At 50.4% G+C, this 12,781-nt stretch overlaps 2 protein-coding genes across 9 annotated transcripts in view; both read right to left on the bottom strand.

The window, feature by feature from the left end:
• Positions 1-514, bottom strand: part of ABCA4 (ATP binding cassette subfamily A member 4) — a 119,549-nt gene extending 119,035 nt beyond the window's left edge. For 4 of the 5 annotated variants that reach the window (XM_068166229.1, XM_068166232.1, XM_068166231.1 and 1 more), the window contains exon 1: positions 429-514. The gene's annotated coding sequence lies outside the window, so the exon portion shown is untranslated. Of the gene's footprint in view, positions 1-415 lie in introns of all 5 variants that reach the window. The other variant, XM_068166230.1, reaches the window with a different exon arrangement.
• Positions 515-3,162: 2,648 nt separating this feature from the next.
• The window catches only part of ARHGAP29 (Rho GTPase activating protein 29), a 76,493-nt gene continuing 66,874 nt past the window's right edge, over positions 3,163-12,781 (bottom strand). For 3 of the 4 annotated variants that reach the window (XM_068166294.1, XM_068166296.1, XM_068166297.1), the window contains 5 exons: positions 8,371-8,603; positions 7,137-7,434; positions 6,804-6,915; positions 6,313-6,432; positions 3,163-4,971 (listed from right to left, as the gene is read on the bottom strand). In XM_068166294.1, the coding sequence (XP_068022395.1) occupies positions 4,109-4,971; positions 6,313-6,432; positions 6,804-6,915; positions 7,137-7,434; positions 8,371-8,603 (1,626 nt within the window). In that variant the 3' untranslated portion in view covers positions 3,163-4,108. The remainder of the gene's footprint in view (positions 4,972-6,312; positions 6,433-6,803; positions 6,916-7,136; positions 7,435-8,370; positions 8,604-12,781) is intronic. The other variant, XM_068166295.1, reaches the window with a different exon arrangement.

Raw genomic sequence — 12,781 nt, 5'->3', positions numbered from 1 at the left:
GGGAGGTGGTGGAGTCACCATCACTGGAGGTGTTTAGGAAGAGACTGGATGGGGTGCTTAGTGCCATGGTTTAGTTGATTAGATGGTGTTGGATGATAGGTTGGACTCGATGATCTCAAAGGTCTCTTCCAACCTGGTTTATTCTATTCTATTCTAAGTGCAGCAGTCGAGAGAGGAATCACTTTTAGTAAAGTTGAGAGGTGCTCTGAACTAGAATAGACTAGACTAGACTAGACTAGAATAGACCAGGTTGGAAGAGACCTTCAAGATCATCACTAAACCAAGTCCCCAGTATCAGCAGAGCCCTTTGGCCCGTCAGGCCTCTGCTGTGCTGCAGAAGCTAAAGAACTCACAGATTTGCAAGCAAAACGTGGACTTCTTAAAGACAAGAAGAAAAAAACATCAGAAAACTTACCCCAGAAGCTTACCACATGTGAGCACCGCTGGGCTGTGGGAAGAGAGGGCTGCCGAAGCACGCTCAGCTGGGCTGCAAAGAAACACGTCTCTTAGGTGCAGTGCCTGCAGAATAACACCGCGCGGTTGTAAGGAGATTGTTTTAATCCCCTGCTCGGCACAGGACAGCTTACTCTGCGAGTTTAAGGAGTCCGGAATAAAAACGCTCCCAAAGAGCCCAGCTGAGCAGGGCATGCACGGCAAAGCCGTGCCAGGAGGCTGGGGGGTACGATGGCGTTTCTGCAGAACTCAGCACACCCCGGACTGGAGAAGATGGCCCCAGAACAGGAGTTCTGGTGGCATTAGGGGCCCTGCTAAACAAACACCTGTCATGACTAATTAGGTCAGCAGCTTAGGGAAGTCGGTACGCGGCCAAAGCTTTAAGAGGGATGAATGAGGCAGCGCACTGCGACTTCAGAAAACAGAATCGCGCAGAGAATCTGACAGACGAAGGTCGCCACCCCAGAGCACAAGCCGCAGGTGCTGGCACTTTGTATGCACCTGAGGCAGGCGGGAGGGGCTGCTGCAAATGCCTGGAGGTGAAGCAATTTCAGACAAGCCCTCAGGAGAGCTGCATCAGAGCCGACAAACAATAGGGACCATCAGGAACACTTCCAGTCAAGAAGAAAACCACCGGCCTAAAAGCTCTGCTGTGGCACAGGGCAGTCCAGCAGCCGCCGCCAAGCTCCTCAGGGCTGTCCTGCTGGCGCACACCAAGATGCAAAGGTTTACAGCCATTTACAAATGAAGAAGTCACACACAGGCCCTTCAGCCTCTGCTTCCCGGCCCCAAGCAGGCTGCATCCTCCACGGGTCAGCCTGCAAAGTTCTGGAAGAAACCTCTGCCCACCCCCACATCCCCCTCCACCGGTCTTGCTGCCGTCACCAAGGTGGGTAGCAGGGTCGACTCTTTCCATTTCAAAAGCAGTGCGTTTGCTTCTTCACTGGTACTGGACAACAGAAGTCAGAGGCATTCTAAAGCAGGGAGTGCATTAATTCACCAGCTGGTGACCAGCTGGTCCTTTTTTCATGCAATAATATGGGTTTATGAGACACCTCCTCACCCATACACACTGGCCTGCAGCAGGCTGCTGTGCTCTCCCACTCATCACAGAGCATACCTGTAGCTGCCTGGCTGTGAGGAACATTGAACAAAACCCGAACCAAATGTGAAGCAGAAGAAGCCTTCCATGGAAGTAGATGCTGCATAAATAACAGGGTAACAACCAGCAGTAAGCAGTGTTAGATTTGGTTAAGAAGCACTCACCTGTTTCTCACTGTTCAGGACATGCTGTTGTCATTCTCCATCTCAGCAGCCTGCTCTGAAAAGTACTGGAGACTCTCCAGCCATCTACACAGAGCTCAATAAAGTTCCTTAAGCCATTAGCATATCCACAGAACCATAGAAGAGTTTGGGTTGGATGGGACCTAAAAGATCATCTTGTACCAACTGCCTTGCCCATGGGCAGGGACCCCTTCCACTGCTCAAAGCCCCATCCAACCTGGCCATGCTTCCCACAGACAGGGCATCCACAGACTCTCTGGGAAATCTGTTCTTTCACTGTTTTCACAGTGAAGAACTTCTTCCTAACACCTCATTTAATTTTACCCTCTTTTGACCTGAAGCCATTACCTCTTGCCCTACCACTGCAGGACCCTTTAAAAAGTCTCTCTCCAGCTTTCTTGTAGGTCCCTTTTAAATACTAGGAGGCTGCTACTGAGTCTCCCCAGACCACTTTTTGTCCCACTTGAACAACTCTTAACTCCTCTCAGCCTGACTTCATAGGAGAGGTGCTCCATTCCTCTGATCATCTTTGTGACCCTCTTCTGTACTCTTGTCAACAGGTCCCTGTCTTCCTTAAGCTGAGAGGTCATAGCATAGCACAGCATCAGTCAGGGTTGGAAGGTCAGGTCAGTTCCAGGTGTATGCCAGAACACTGAAATATAGCAAGGCAATAGATTCCATAGCAGCTCACAAATTCTTTTGCTGCCTTGTGACCCTAATCTATATAAGCTGTGCTGTAAGCTTCTGCTGTAATGCCCATAAGGTGTCACCAATGCTGTATCTGCTCATGAACCAGTCTTTGAGAACAGGGGGAGGATTCCACAAGTGGAACAAACTCCCACCTAGGTGGAAGAAGCCTTTATCCCTCCTCTATTATGCAGCTCACAATACCAGTTTGGGCAGACAGCAGCATCTGACATCTTCAGCTTTTCTATGGCAGGAGGCAGCTGCTTAAAGAAAGAGCTGCTAGCATCACCTCTGCAGAGGCTGCAAGTCATGCTTCCATGGGAATGTGCCATGGGAGTGGAAGCTCAGCACTGGGAGTTTAGTATCTTCTGTTCTGGAAACTCAGTCAGACAACACCCACTGAACGCAGTGTGGGATTTTATTTGGGGCATTTCAGGAACAAGGGCAAAGGCAAGGGGGGTGGGCAAGTCAAGTATACTGGTGTTGTAACAAAAAAGTGATTCTCTGCTTTTCCCTCTCCCCTGAGAAGCCTTCTGGTTCCCTTAGCAGCTGTAAGAACTATGCTCTGCAGTATGCAAGGAAGAGTAGGCCAAGCAAGTCGCAGTCTCCAAGAAAACTGTGCCACCCTCCCCGGTCCTTGGAGAAGGACACAGCAGAATCCTGTGCTCCTGCAAAGGTCAAACATCTGTGTTTTAAATTAGAGGAAATGCAGATAGAGAAGCCATGGAGCCACTCCAGTGTTAAGAAGTTAATGTATTTTAAAGCAAATATAAACACAGTGTACACACAGAAACCGTTTAATACAAAGTGAAAGCCATTCGATGCACCTACTGATGCACATTCTGGGTTATTTTCAGCTCTTTCACTCAAACCTGGACACAATGCTCTTCATTTCAGTCACACAGGGTGAAACTGATCTACAGCAAGCCAGTCACTGCCTGTTCATTCACCCAGAAAGACAGCACCACCTCACCCAACTGTCTCCAGAGGGGTATCCAAACAAAGCAGGCTGTGCACATTTGCCCCGCTCGCTAAGCTACCCCAGAAACTAGATGTGGATTGATCGCTGCTTCTAAAGTTCAGTAAGTGCATCCCTGCTGTACAGCAACACAAATTAAAGTGACAACACAGGAAGAGTGGCAAATAGATCAGCATGTCTGCCCACAATATACACATATGGTACAGAAGTACAGGCCCCTCTGGCCAGGACGTTGTCTGTTCAGGAGCAAAGCTTTAATTATACACATTAGAAAAGGAAACAAATGCTTTTACAGAGCAAAGCACAAGCTTTGGTTTATGCTGAGACAGTGAACATAAAACTGGAAGGTTTAGTAACACCTACTATGAAAGATGGCTCCTTCCACTGCCACGTGCAGTGGCTGTTTCTCTGTGGATGAGCGCTCCATTCCACGCAGTGAAATGCAGAGTCCCATTCATCGACCCCGTGAGCTGGGAACGCAGGAAGTCTTCACAGACAGCTACTGAATTACAAAACATTGGACTATTTCCTTCACAACTCCCCAGCCCTCCCCTCCCCCAGTTTTAAAATGCTGCAAATATAAAAATAACTCAAGTATGGCACAAAGGTGGGATTCCTCAAGAGAAGGCAAAGGATAAAAGGGCCAAAGGGAAACCTCCTCTGGCAACGCAACCAATGGCACAGAGTCCAAGAGTAACTTGCACCCTATACAAAGTGAGCTTCCCTGTGCTCCAGTTCTTGGATCCTTTTTGGTCTCAGTCTCTGGTAAGCAGGCTTCGGATCTGTGGGGTGACTCTCCTCTGAGCTAGGTTTTTGTTCATGTGTGTTGTGCTCGGGGCTCCTCACTGATTTCACAGTGTTGCCCTGGTGAAGCCCAGAGCCAGTGCTGCCTGGGGCACAAGTTTGAGCAGAGGAGCCCTCCTCGTTTGGTTTTGTTTTGGTACAGGGCGGTTTATAAAACGTCTCCGGGGGTGGCTGCAATGTTCTTGGTGCCCTGAAGGCAGTAGGAGGAGTGGCATCAGTACCATTCCCTTCCACTGCTGCCCCTCCTGACCTGGCAGACAGAGAATATGGCTTACTAGGAAGAAGGGCAGCGCTGCAGGCGGAAGACAAGGCAGCCGTGGTCGCAGTCTCCGGCGGCCGGTGCTCCTGGGGCGCGTTAGTCACGCTCGTGGCTGCTCTTGCCGCGGCGTCACCCTGCTTGTGCTGCTTGTCCCAGGTTTTCCGCAGCGCCTGGCTGTCGTAGCAGGGAAGCCTGTAGCAGGCATTGACAGCAGGGAGTGCCCTCACCTCCGACACTTCTTCAATAGTGGGGCTCCTGCCAAGCTTCTCTGGGCTTACTGCTGCTGCGTTCCGTGAGTTTCTTTCGTTCAGCAGGGATGCAGGAACGACTGGCTGTGCAGGCAGGCTCACAGGGCGAGGGCTGGGCCTCGTCCTTGGGACCCGCAACGGGACCTTGGTAAGCTGGCGGTTAGGCTTCGCGGGAAGCAAATTGACTTTGCAGCTCTCTTCACCCAGACGGACAGATGATTCGCTGTCTCTCTCTGAAGCTGGCCTCAGAGCATCCCCTAGAAACACACAAGTAGATGTGAGCAGATCTTTGTACCAAACACAAAGACAAATCAGGAAGACTTCTGTTAACAGAAGATGACCTCCATTGCTGACACCTGGATGGGATTTGAATGGGAGAGCATTTTAGCTATCCCTTGCCTGTGCTACGCTACAGGAGTTGATCTGCTGGAGGGTAGTGAGGCTTTGCAGAGGGACCTCGACAGGCTGGACAGATGGGCAGAGGCCAAGGGCAGGAGATTGAACACATCCAAGTGCCAGGTTCTGCACATTGGCCACAACAACCCCATGCAGTGCTACAGGCTGGGGTCAGAGTGGCTGAGAGCAGCCATGCAGAGAGGGACCTGGGGGTGCTGGTCGATGGTAGGCTGAACAGGAGCCTGCAGTGTGCCCAGGTGGCCAAGAAGGCCAATGGCATCCTGGCCTGTGTCAGGAACAGTGTGGCCAGCAGGAGCAGGGAGATCATTCTGCCCCTGTCCACTGCACTGGTTAGGCCACACCTTGAGTCCTGTGTCCAGTGCTGGGCCCCTCAGTTTAGGAAGGAGGTTGAGTTGCTGGAACGAGTCCAGAGAAGAGCAACAAAGTTGGTGAGGGGTTTGGAACACAGCCCTGTGAGGGGAGGCTGAGGGAGCTGGGGTTGCTTAACCTGGAGGAGACTCAGGGAAGACCTTCTTGCTCTCTACAACTAAGGGAGGTTGTAGACAGGAGGGGGTTGGTCTCTTCTCCCAGGCAGCCAGTACCAGAACAAGAGGACACAGTCTCAGGCTGTGCCAGGGGAGGTTTAGACTGGATGTTAGGAAGAAGTTCTACACAGAGAGAGTGATTGCCCATTGGAATGTGCTGCCTGGGGAGGTGGTGGAGTCACCATCATTGGAGGTGTTCAGGAGGAGACTTGATAGGGTGCTTGGTGCCATGGTTTAGTTGTTTAGGTGGTGTTGGATGATAGGTTGGACTTGATCTCGAAGGCCTCTTCCAACCTGGTCTATTCTATTAGCATTTCAACAGTGGCAAAACACACACTGTACAGATATCACCAAGGAAGAGACTAGGGAGAAGAACTTCAGAGAGACACTGCACTACATTTGGGCTGGTGCTCTCTCACCCCTGAGTGGTTTCAGGTTTCAGGTGTGTCAGAAGGTCGCACTGCTAACGTGCAGGGCACGACTGAGCTGGTGACACCACCTGGAAACCAGTATGGTAGAAGGGATTGTGTCAATGTCTCAATTCCTAAGTGAAGCAGCTGAAGTCATACCTACATTAAAACAAAGCACTGTAGGAGCACAGGCAGGTGAGCAGAACAAAGGAAACTGTGGAGGATATTTAAAGGTAGGTGAGCAAACCTGGCTTTTTTGAAGAAGAAACATGGACATCCAGAATGCTGGCAGCTGATGGCTCTGTCAGAGGACTGCTTTTCCCAGGGCCTTCTGGTTTAGTCCCAACGAGCAGCAGTGATACACACTCTGGGAAAGCAGTGGTCAGAACATGTTAAATGACTGGGTATTGGTTTGCAGCACCACAGCAGGTTTCAGAGCCTACAGTCACAGCACAGGGGCACAGAATCATTACCTTCTTTCGCCAAAAGGAAGGAACCAAAACACTGTGCTGCTCTCTTATCAAGCACTTTGAGTTCTAATTCCATAAGCACATGTTTCTTGCAAGCCTTCACAAGGATTTAATGCTGTTCCTCTTACAGCTGAGCAGTACTACCAAGCACTGATAAGCAGGTTTTATCACTTGCTTCTGTCTGAACCCAAGAGCTGCGTGCCCTATAATCTAATGCACGCACCAGTGCTTGTTCACCTATCCCCAGACCAAATAAAAGTGCACTAACCAGGCACAGATGTATCTGCTTGTTCTTTTGTATTCCTGCTGGTGTTTGAATCCAAAACCAAGGCAGCTGTTTCTGAAGCTCTACTTTCACTTGGAGATATAAGAACATCCTGCTGACAGAAGTCAGTGCAAAAAGTAAATGAGAACAAGAGGGAAGGCACTCAACCACCCCCCTCCCCCCAAAAAAAAACACCCAACTAACCCAAAAACCCCAACCAACAGAACCCCAGCATCAAACCACAGGGGCTTAATAAGCCTGTGCCCTGGAGTGCTGCCCCCTTCGACACAGGAGCTTAGCTGGCACATCACAGCGGCACAAGGAGAGGCCACTCACTTCTTTGGCTGCAACTAAGGACTTCCTCTGCTGGCGTGGCTCCCTCTCTTCTGCTGTTACAGCAGCTCTGACTGTTTCCTCAGACTGAATTGTGCTCAGAAGTGGCTTCATGGAAACATCAAATATCTTTTCGTAGTGGGTGATGAGCAGCTCCACCACTCGAGCCTGATAGGGGTAATCCACAAGTGACGACAGAGAAACCGTAGCATCTGTCTGACGTGGCCTGAGGAGGGTTGGGCCAAATATGATGCCAAGGTTGCTGGCTGACATTTTGTTTTCATCACACTGCTCTGTGACCCTGCAAAGAGGGGAACAAGAACCAAACCAAAACCCCACGAGTCAGAGGGGTGTACTACCTCAGAAATGCTTTTAGGTATGAAAATACCATCTTGTAGCTAAAGATGCTGAAAGGCAATGGAAACCATGAAGGTGGTGGGCAGGCAGGGTCTGCAGTGCAGACTGCATTTCACAGCAGCTTGGGCTAGGTGCTTGCCACACAAGGATGTTTATGTCTTGCTTGGTTAATTGTGGCTGTTGGGGGTTTCTGGAGTTGCAGAGAAGAATGTCTCCCTCATTCCCAGGAGTGATAAAGCATTGTTATTATGGGTACCTTACCCATTTTTCCTGGTAGTCATCAGCTTGGCACATAAGCATCACACAACCCAGCACTTGGAGGACAAGCAAGTGAAATGTCACCAGCAAATTACACAGAATTACATAGAATAAACCAGGCTGGAAGAGACCTTCAAGATCATGGCGTCCAACCCATCAACCAATCCAACACCACCTAAACAACTAACCCATGGCACCAAGCACCCCATCAAGTCTCCTCCTGAACACCTCCAGGGATGGTGACTCCACCACCTTTCAACAGACACGATACAAGTTTTGATTTTCTGTTAGCAGCACCAAACCACTGCCCTGCCTGGGTCATATCCTGATTGACACCACACTCGGGGGCCTAAAGCTGCCACTAGTTACTACCTGCTGACCCAAATGCTAGCAAAGAATCAAGAATAACGGAGGTCAGCTCCTTCCCTCCTTTCTTCCCTTGTCATATTCTTCTGTAACCTCAGAATTCCTTACACTGCAAAAACAAATGGCAACAGAAGGAATGGCTTCTAAGGCACATGCAACTTCTTCCTCTGGCCATCAGAGGAGTACAGGAGCTTCCCAGCACGCAGCAGGTAGCTGGTTTATTCCAGATCAGTTTGCATTCAAAGTCTTTCCTCACCTGTGAAGGTGTCCAATAAGGTACTGAAGAGTGTTGTAGTTTGGTAAGGGCAGCTGCTTCAGAAGATCTTTAACTTTAATGATGATCCTGTTCAGCTCAATGCAGAGTGACTGTCTCGTCTTCGATTTGGGGCTGGCTTCTTTAGCATCCAATTCCTCATTAACGCTCTGGCTTTCCTTTGCAAGTCCAATGAACTCATTGTAAAGCCGAAACAAAATCAAGGGTTCTGGAAGCTGAGGAGAAAGGAACATTTAAAGGGAGGGCAGTTAGCTCAGCTGGCAGAGCATGCAACCCTTAGTCTCAGGGTCTTGGGTTCAAACCTGCAGTGAACAACAGTGTCTTTAGGCCTTTGACACCTTCCACCACAGTAAACTGCTGTCTAAACTGTCAGCCCCTGGCTTGGACAGCAGCACTCTGTGCTGGGTTAGGAACTGGCTGGAGGGCCAAGCCCAGAGAGAGGTGGTGAGTGGTGCCACAGCCAGCTGGCAGCCAGTCACCAGTGGCATCCCCCAGGGATCAGTGCTGGGCCCCATCCTCTTCAATATCTTCACTGATGATCTGGATGAGGGGGTTGAGTCAGTCATCAGCAAAATTGCAGATGACACAAAGTTGGGAGCAGATGTTGGTCAGCTGGAGGGCAGAAGGGCTCTGCAGAGGGACCTCGACCGACTGGACAGATGGGCAGAGTCCAATGGGATGGCATTCAACAAGTCCAAGTGCCGAGTGCTGCACTTTGGCCACAGCAACCCCATGCAGTGCTACAGGCTGGGGTCAGAGTGGCTGAGAGCTGCCAAACAGAGAGGGACCTGGGGGTGTTGATTGACAGCTGCCTAAACATGATCCAGCAGTGTGCCCAGGTGGCCAAGAAGGCCAATGGCATCCTGGCCTGCATTAGGAATAGTGTGGCCAGCAGGAGCAGGGAAGTCATTGTGCCCCTGTACTCTGCATTGGTTAGGCCACACCTTGAGGCCTGTGTCCAGTTCTGGGCCCCTCAGTTTAAGAAGGACATTGAGAGACTTGAAGGTGTCCAGAGAAGGGCAACAAGGCTGGGGAGAGGCCTTGAGCACAGCCCTGTGAGGAGAGGCTGAGGGAGCTGGGGTTGCTTAGCCTCGAGGAGACTCAGGGGTGACCTCATTGCCCTCTACAACTACCTGAAACATGGTTGTAGCCAGGAAGGGGTTGGTCTCTTCTCCCAGGCAACCAGCACCAGAACAAGAGGACACAGTCTCAAGCTGTGCCAGGGGAGGTTTAGGCTGGAGGTGAGGAGAAAGTTCTTCACTGAGAGAGTTGTTGGTCATTGGAATGTGCTGCCCAGGAAGGTGGTGGAGTCACCATCCCTGGGGGTGTTCAAGAGGGCATTGGTGCCATGGTCTAGTCCTGAGGTCTGTGGTGACAGGTTGGACTCGATGATCCTCGAGGTCTCTTCCAACATTGGTGACACTGAGACTGTGATTTCAGAAGCATACTCAAGCCTCTATTGCCTGTTCTATTCTATTCTATTCCTCCTCTTCCCTTCAACTTTGTCCAGGCTATCATCTTTTCTTAGATGATGACATTGCCTGCTCCTCCTTCATTAGTTCCAAAGCACCATTGTCAAACCTAATCCTAGGTAACATAACCAGCTTCCCACCCCTGTCTCCTGAGACCTTTTGCTAGCCCTCTCCTGCTTCAAGACTGAGCATTGCTCAGTGCAGGTCCAGATTCCAAGGAAGGGATTGATCTGCATGTGCACAAATGCCACGCTAACAGAGCACTTTGTTTACTTTTCCAGTCTCTGATAGTCTGTCACATGTGGCAACCTTTTTTTTCCCTCTAGTCCTATTCCCTTCCTTAAGAATGGATTTTAGGCCATGTAACATTTATTTTTAAGTGTGATTGGAATGATCTCTTAGCATGAAAATGAAAGTTAATGATAATCAACAAATTGCCCAAGAAGACAAAGCCCTGGAACATGACCCGCTCATCTGCTAGATAGAAGCAAGGAACAGGGAGACTAAAGCTGAAAATGATTAGTTTTAGCAGTTATTCTCAAATACAGGGTAACTCTGGATTCTCAGTGTCTTAACTGCATGTTCCCAGCACTGTTCCTGCAGCTAAAGGCAGCAGGTTTGCCCCAGAAGCCACCAGAGCAGCTACAGAGGAAGAGGCAAGGCCAGAAGCAAACACGTTGTTTGATGCCGACCCCTTTAACTTCTGAAGCCTATTCAACATACAGCCCCGTGCCTCCAACAGCTCCCCCCCCGTGATGGAGGTCATCTGCTACCTTTTAGCTGCAGTCAGCAGGCAGAGGACAGCTTTGCAATCTTTTCAAAGCTTTTAATGGTGACGATGCCAGGATGGGAATGTTCACCTCTGCCAGCCAGCGTCAGGAACAGGCCAGGACCATGCACGGGAGGTGCATGAACTCTGAATTCCTTTCATGGTTAGCAGGTTTGCAGAGTGACTCAGTAACTTCACTGCACAACACCCCAGCCTGATGTTTTCAGACACATGCTGAAATCTTTTTGGGAAACTCAGCTGTGAAGCTTTAAAGCTCCATTTTGAAAGAAAAAGATGGCCCATTCCCCCCCAGTCCCTTCAGAACACGCTCTATAGACAGCTGCTGAACATGAGCCAGCAGTGTGCCCAGGTGGCCAAGAAGGCCAATGGCATCCTGCCCTGTATCAGGAACAGTGTGGCCAGCAGGAGGTCATTCTGCTCCTGTGCTCAGCACTGGTTAGGCCACACCTTGAGTCCTGTGTCCAGTTCTGGGCCCCTCAGAAGGACATTGAGACTCTTGAAGGTGTCCAGAGAGGGGCAGTTAGGCTGGGGAGATGTGACCATTTCACCTGCTTCCTTTCTGAGGGGGCCCACACCTTCCCTAGTCTTCTTCTTCCCATTCATATACCTGTAGAAATTCTTCATGTTCCCTTTACCCTCCCTGGCTAGATTCAATTCGAACTCTGCTTTGGCTTTCCTACCCAGGTCTCTTGCTGCCTGGGCAGCTTCCTTACAGCCCCTCTGTTCTAGCTGTCCTTCCCTCCACTTCCTGTAGTTTCCTTTTAAGTCCAGCAGCTCCTTGCCCATCCAGGCAGGCCTCCTAGCATTCTTTCCTGCTTTTCTCTTTGTTGGTATACAGAGCTCCTGGACACAGAGGAGGTGGTCCTTGAATACTGCCCAGCTGTCCTGGGTCCCTCTTCCCTCCAGGGCTTTGTCCCAGGACACTGTGGCTAGCAGATCCCTGAAGCCATCAAAATCTGCACGCCTAAAGTCTAGGGTTGTGAGCTTGGAATACTTCCTCCTGATTGCCCTGAGGAGATTCAATTCAACTGCTTCATGGTCACTGCAGCCAAGGCTGTCTCTGAGCCTCACACTGGTTACCAGCCCTTCCCTGTTGGTGAGAACAAGGCCCAGCACAGCACCTTTTCTTGTAGGTTCCTCCACCATTTGGAGGAGGAAGTTGTCCTCTGTGCAGTCCAGGAACATCCTGGATTGCTGGTGCCTTGCTGTGTTGTCCCTCCAGCAGATGTCAGGGTGGTTGAAATCACCCATGAGGACCAGGGCTTGTGACCTGGAAGCCACTTCAGTTTGCCTGTGGCGGGCCTCATCTGCTTGGATCTGCTGGTCAGGTGGCCTGTAGGAGACCCCCACAGTAACATCTCCTTCCCCATAAATCCCAACCTCTCAACCCCATGAAGTTCAAAGCAGCCAAGTACAAGGTCCTGTACCTGGGTCAGGGCAATCTCAAGCACAAATACAGCCTGGGGATGGAATGGATAGAGAGCAGGCCTGAGGAGGAGGCCTTGGGAGTGTGGGTTGATAAGAAGCCTAGTATGAGGCAGCAATGCAGGCTTTCAGCCCAGAAGACCAACTGGGCTGCATCAAAAGGAACATGGTCAGCAGGCTGAGGAAGGTGATTCTCTCCCTCTACTTCACTCTCATGAGACCACATCGGGAATAGCGTGCTCAGCTCTGAAGATCTAAGTGCAAGACATGGAGCTCTTTCAGTGGGTCCAGAGGAGGGTCACTAAGATGATCAGAGGCATGGAGCACATCTCAGCTGAAAGAGCTGGGGTTGTTCAGCCTAGAGAAGAGAAGGCTCTGAATAGACCACATAGCAGCCTGCTGGTATTTGAAAGGGGCCTACAGGACAGCTGGAGAGGGACTTTTTCCAAAGGCAGGTATTGACAAGAGGAGAGGCAATGGCTCCAAACTGGAAGAAGCTAGAATTTGATTGGACACTAGCAAATTCTTCCCCACGAGGCTGAGTGAGGCACTGGGACAAGGTGCCCAGAGAGGCTGTGGATACTCCATCCATAGCAATTGCTCAAAATCAGGTAGGACATGGCCTTGAGCAACTCCACCTATTAGGCGGTGCCTCTGTCCATAGCAGAGAGGTTGAAACTAGACGATCTTTAAGGTCCCTTCCAAC

The sequence above is a fragment of the Melanerpes formicivorus genome, unplaced genomic scaffold, assembly GCF_026170545.1.
Source record: "Melanerpes formicivorus ecotype bairdi unplaced genomic scaffold, bMelFor1.0.p_v2 SCAF_99, whole genome shotgun sequence".
NCBI classification, from domain to species: domain Eukaryota; kingdom Metazoa; phylum Chordata; class Aves; order Piciformes; family Picidae; genus Melanerpes; species Melanerpes formicivorus.
Note: the sequence above shows the minus strand (reverse complement) of the source record. Positions and strands in the feature narration are given on the sequence as shown.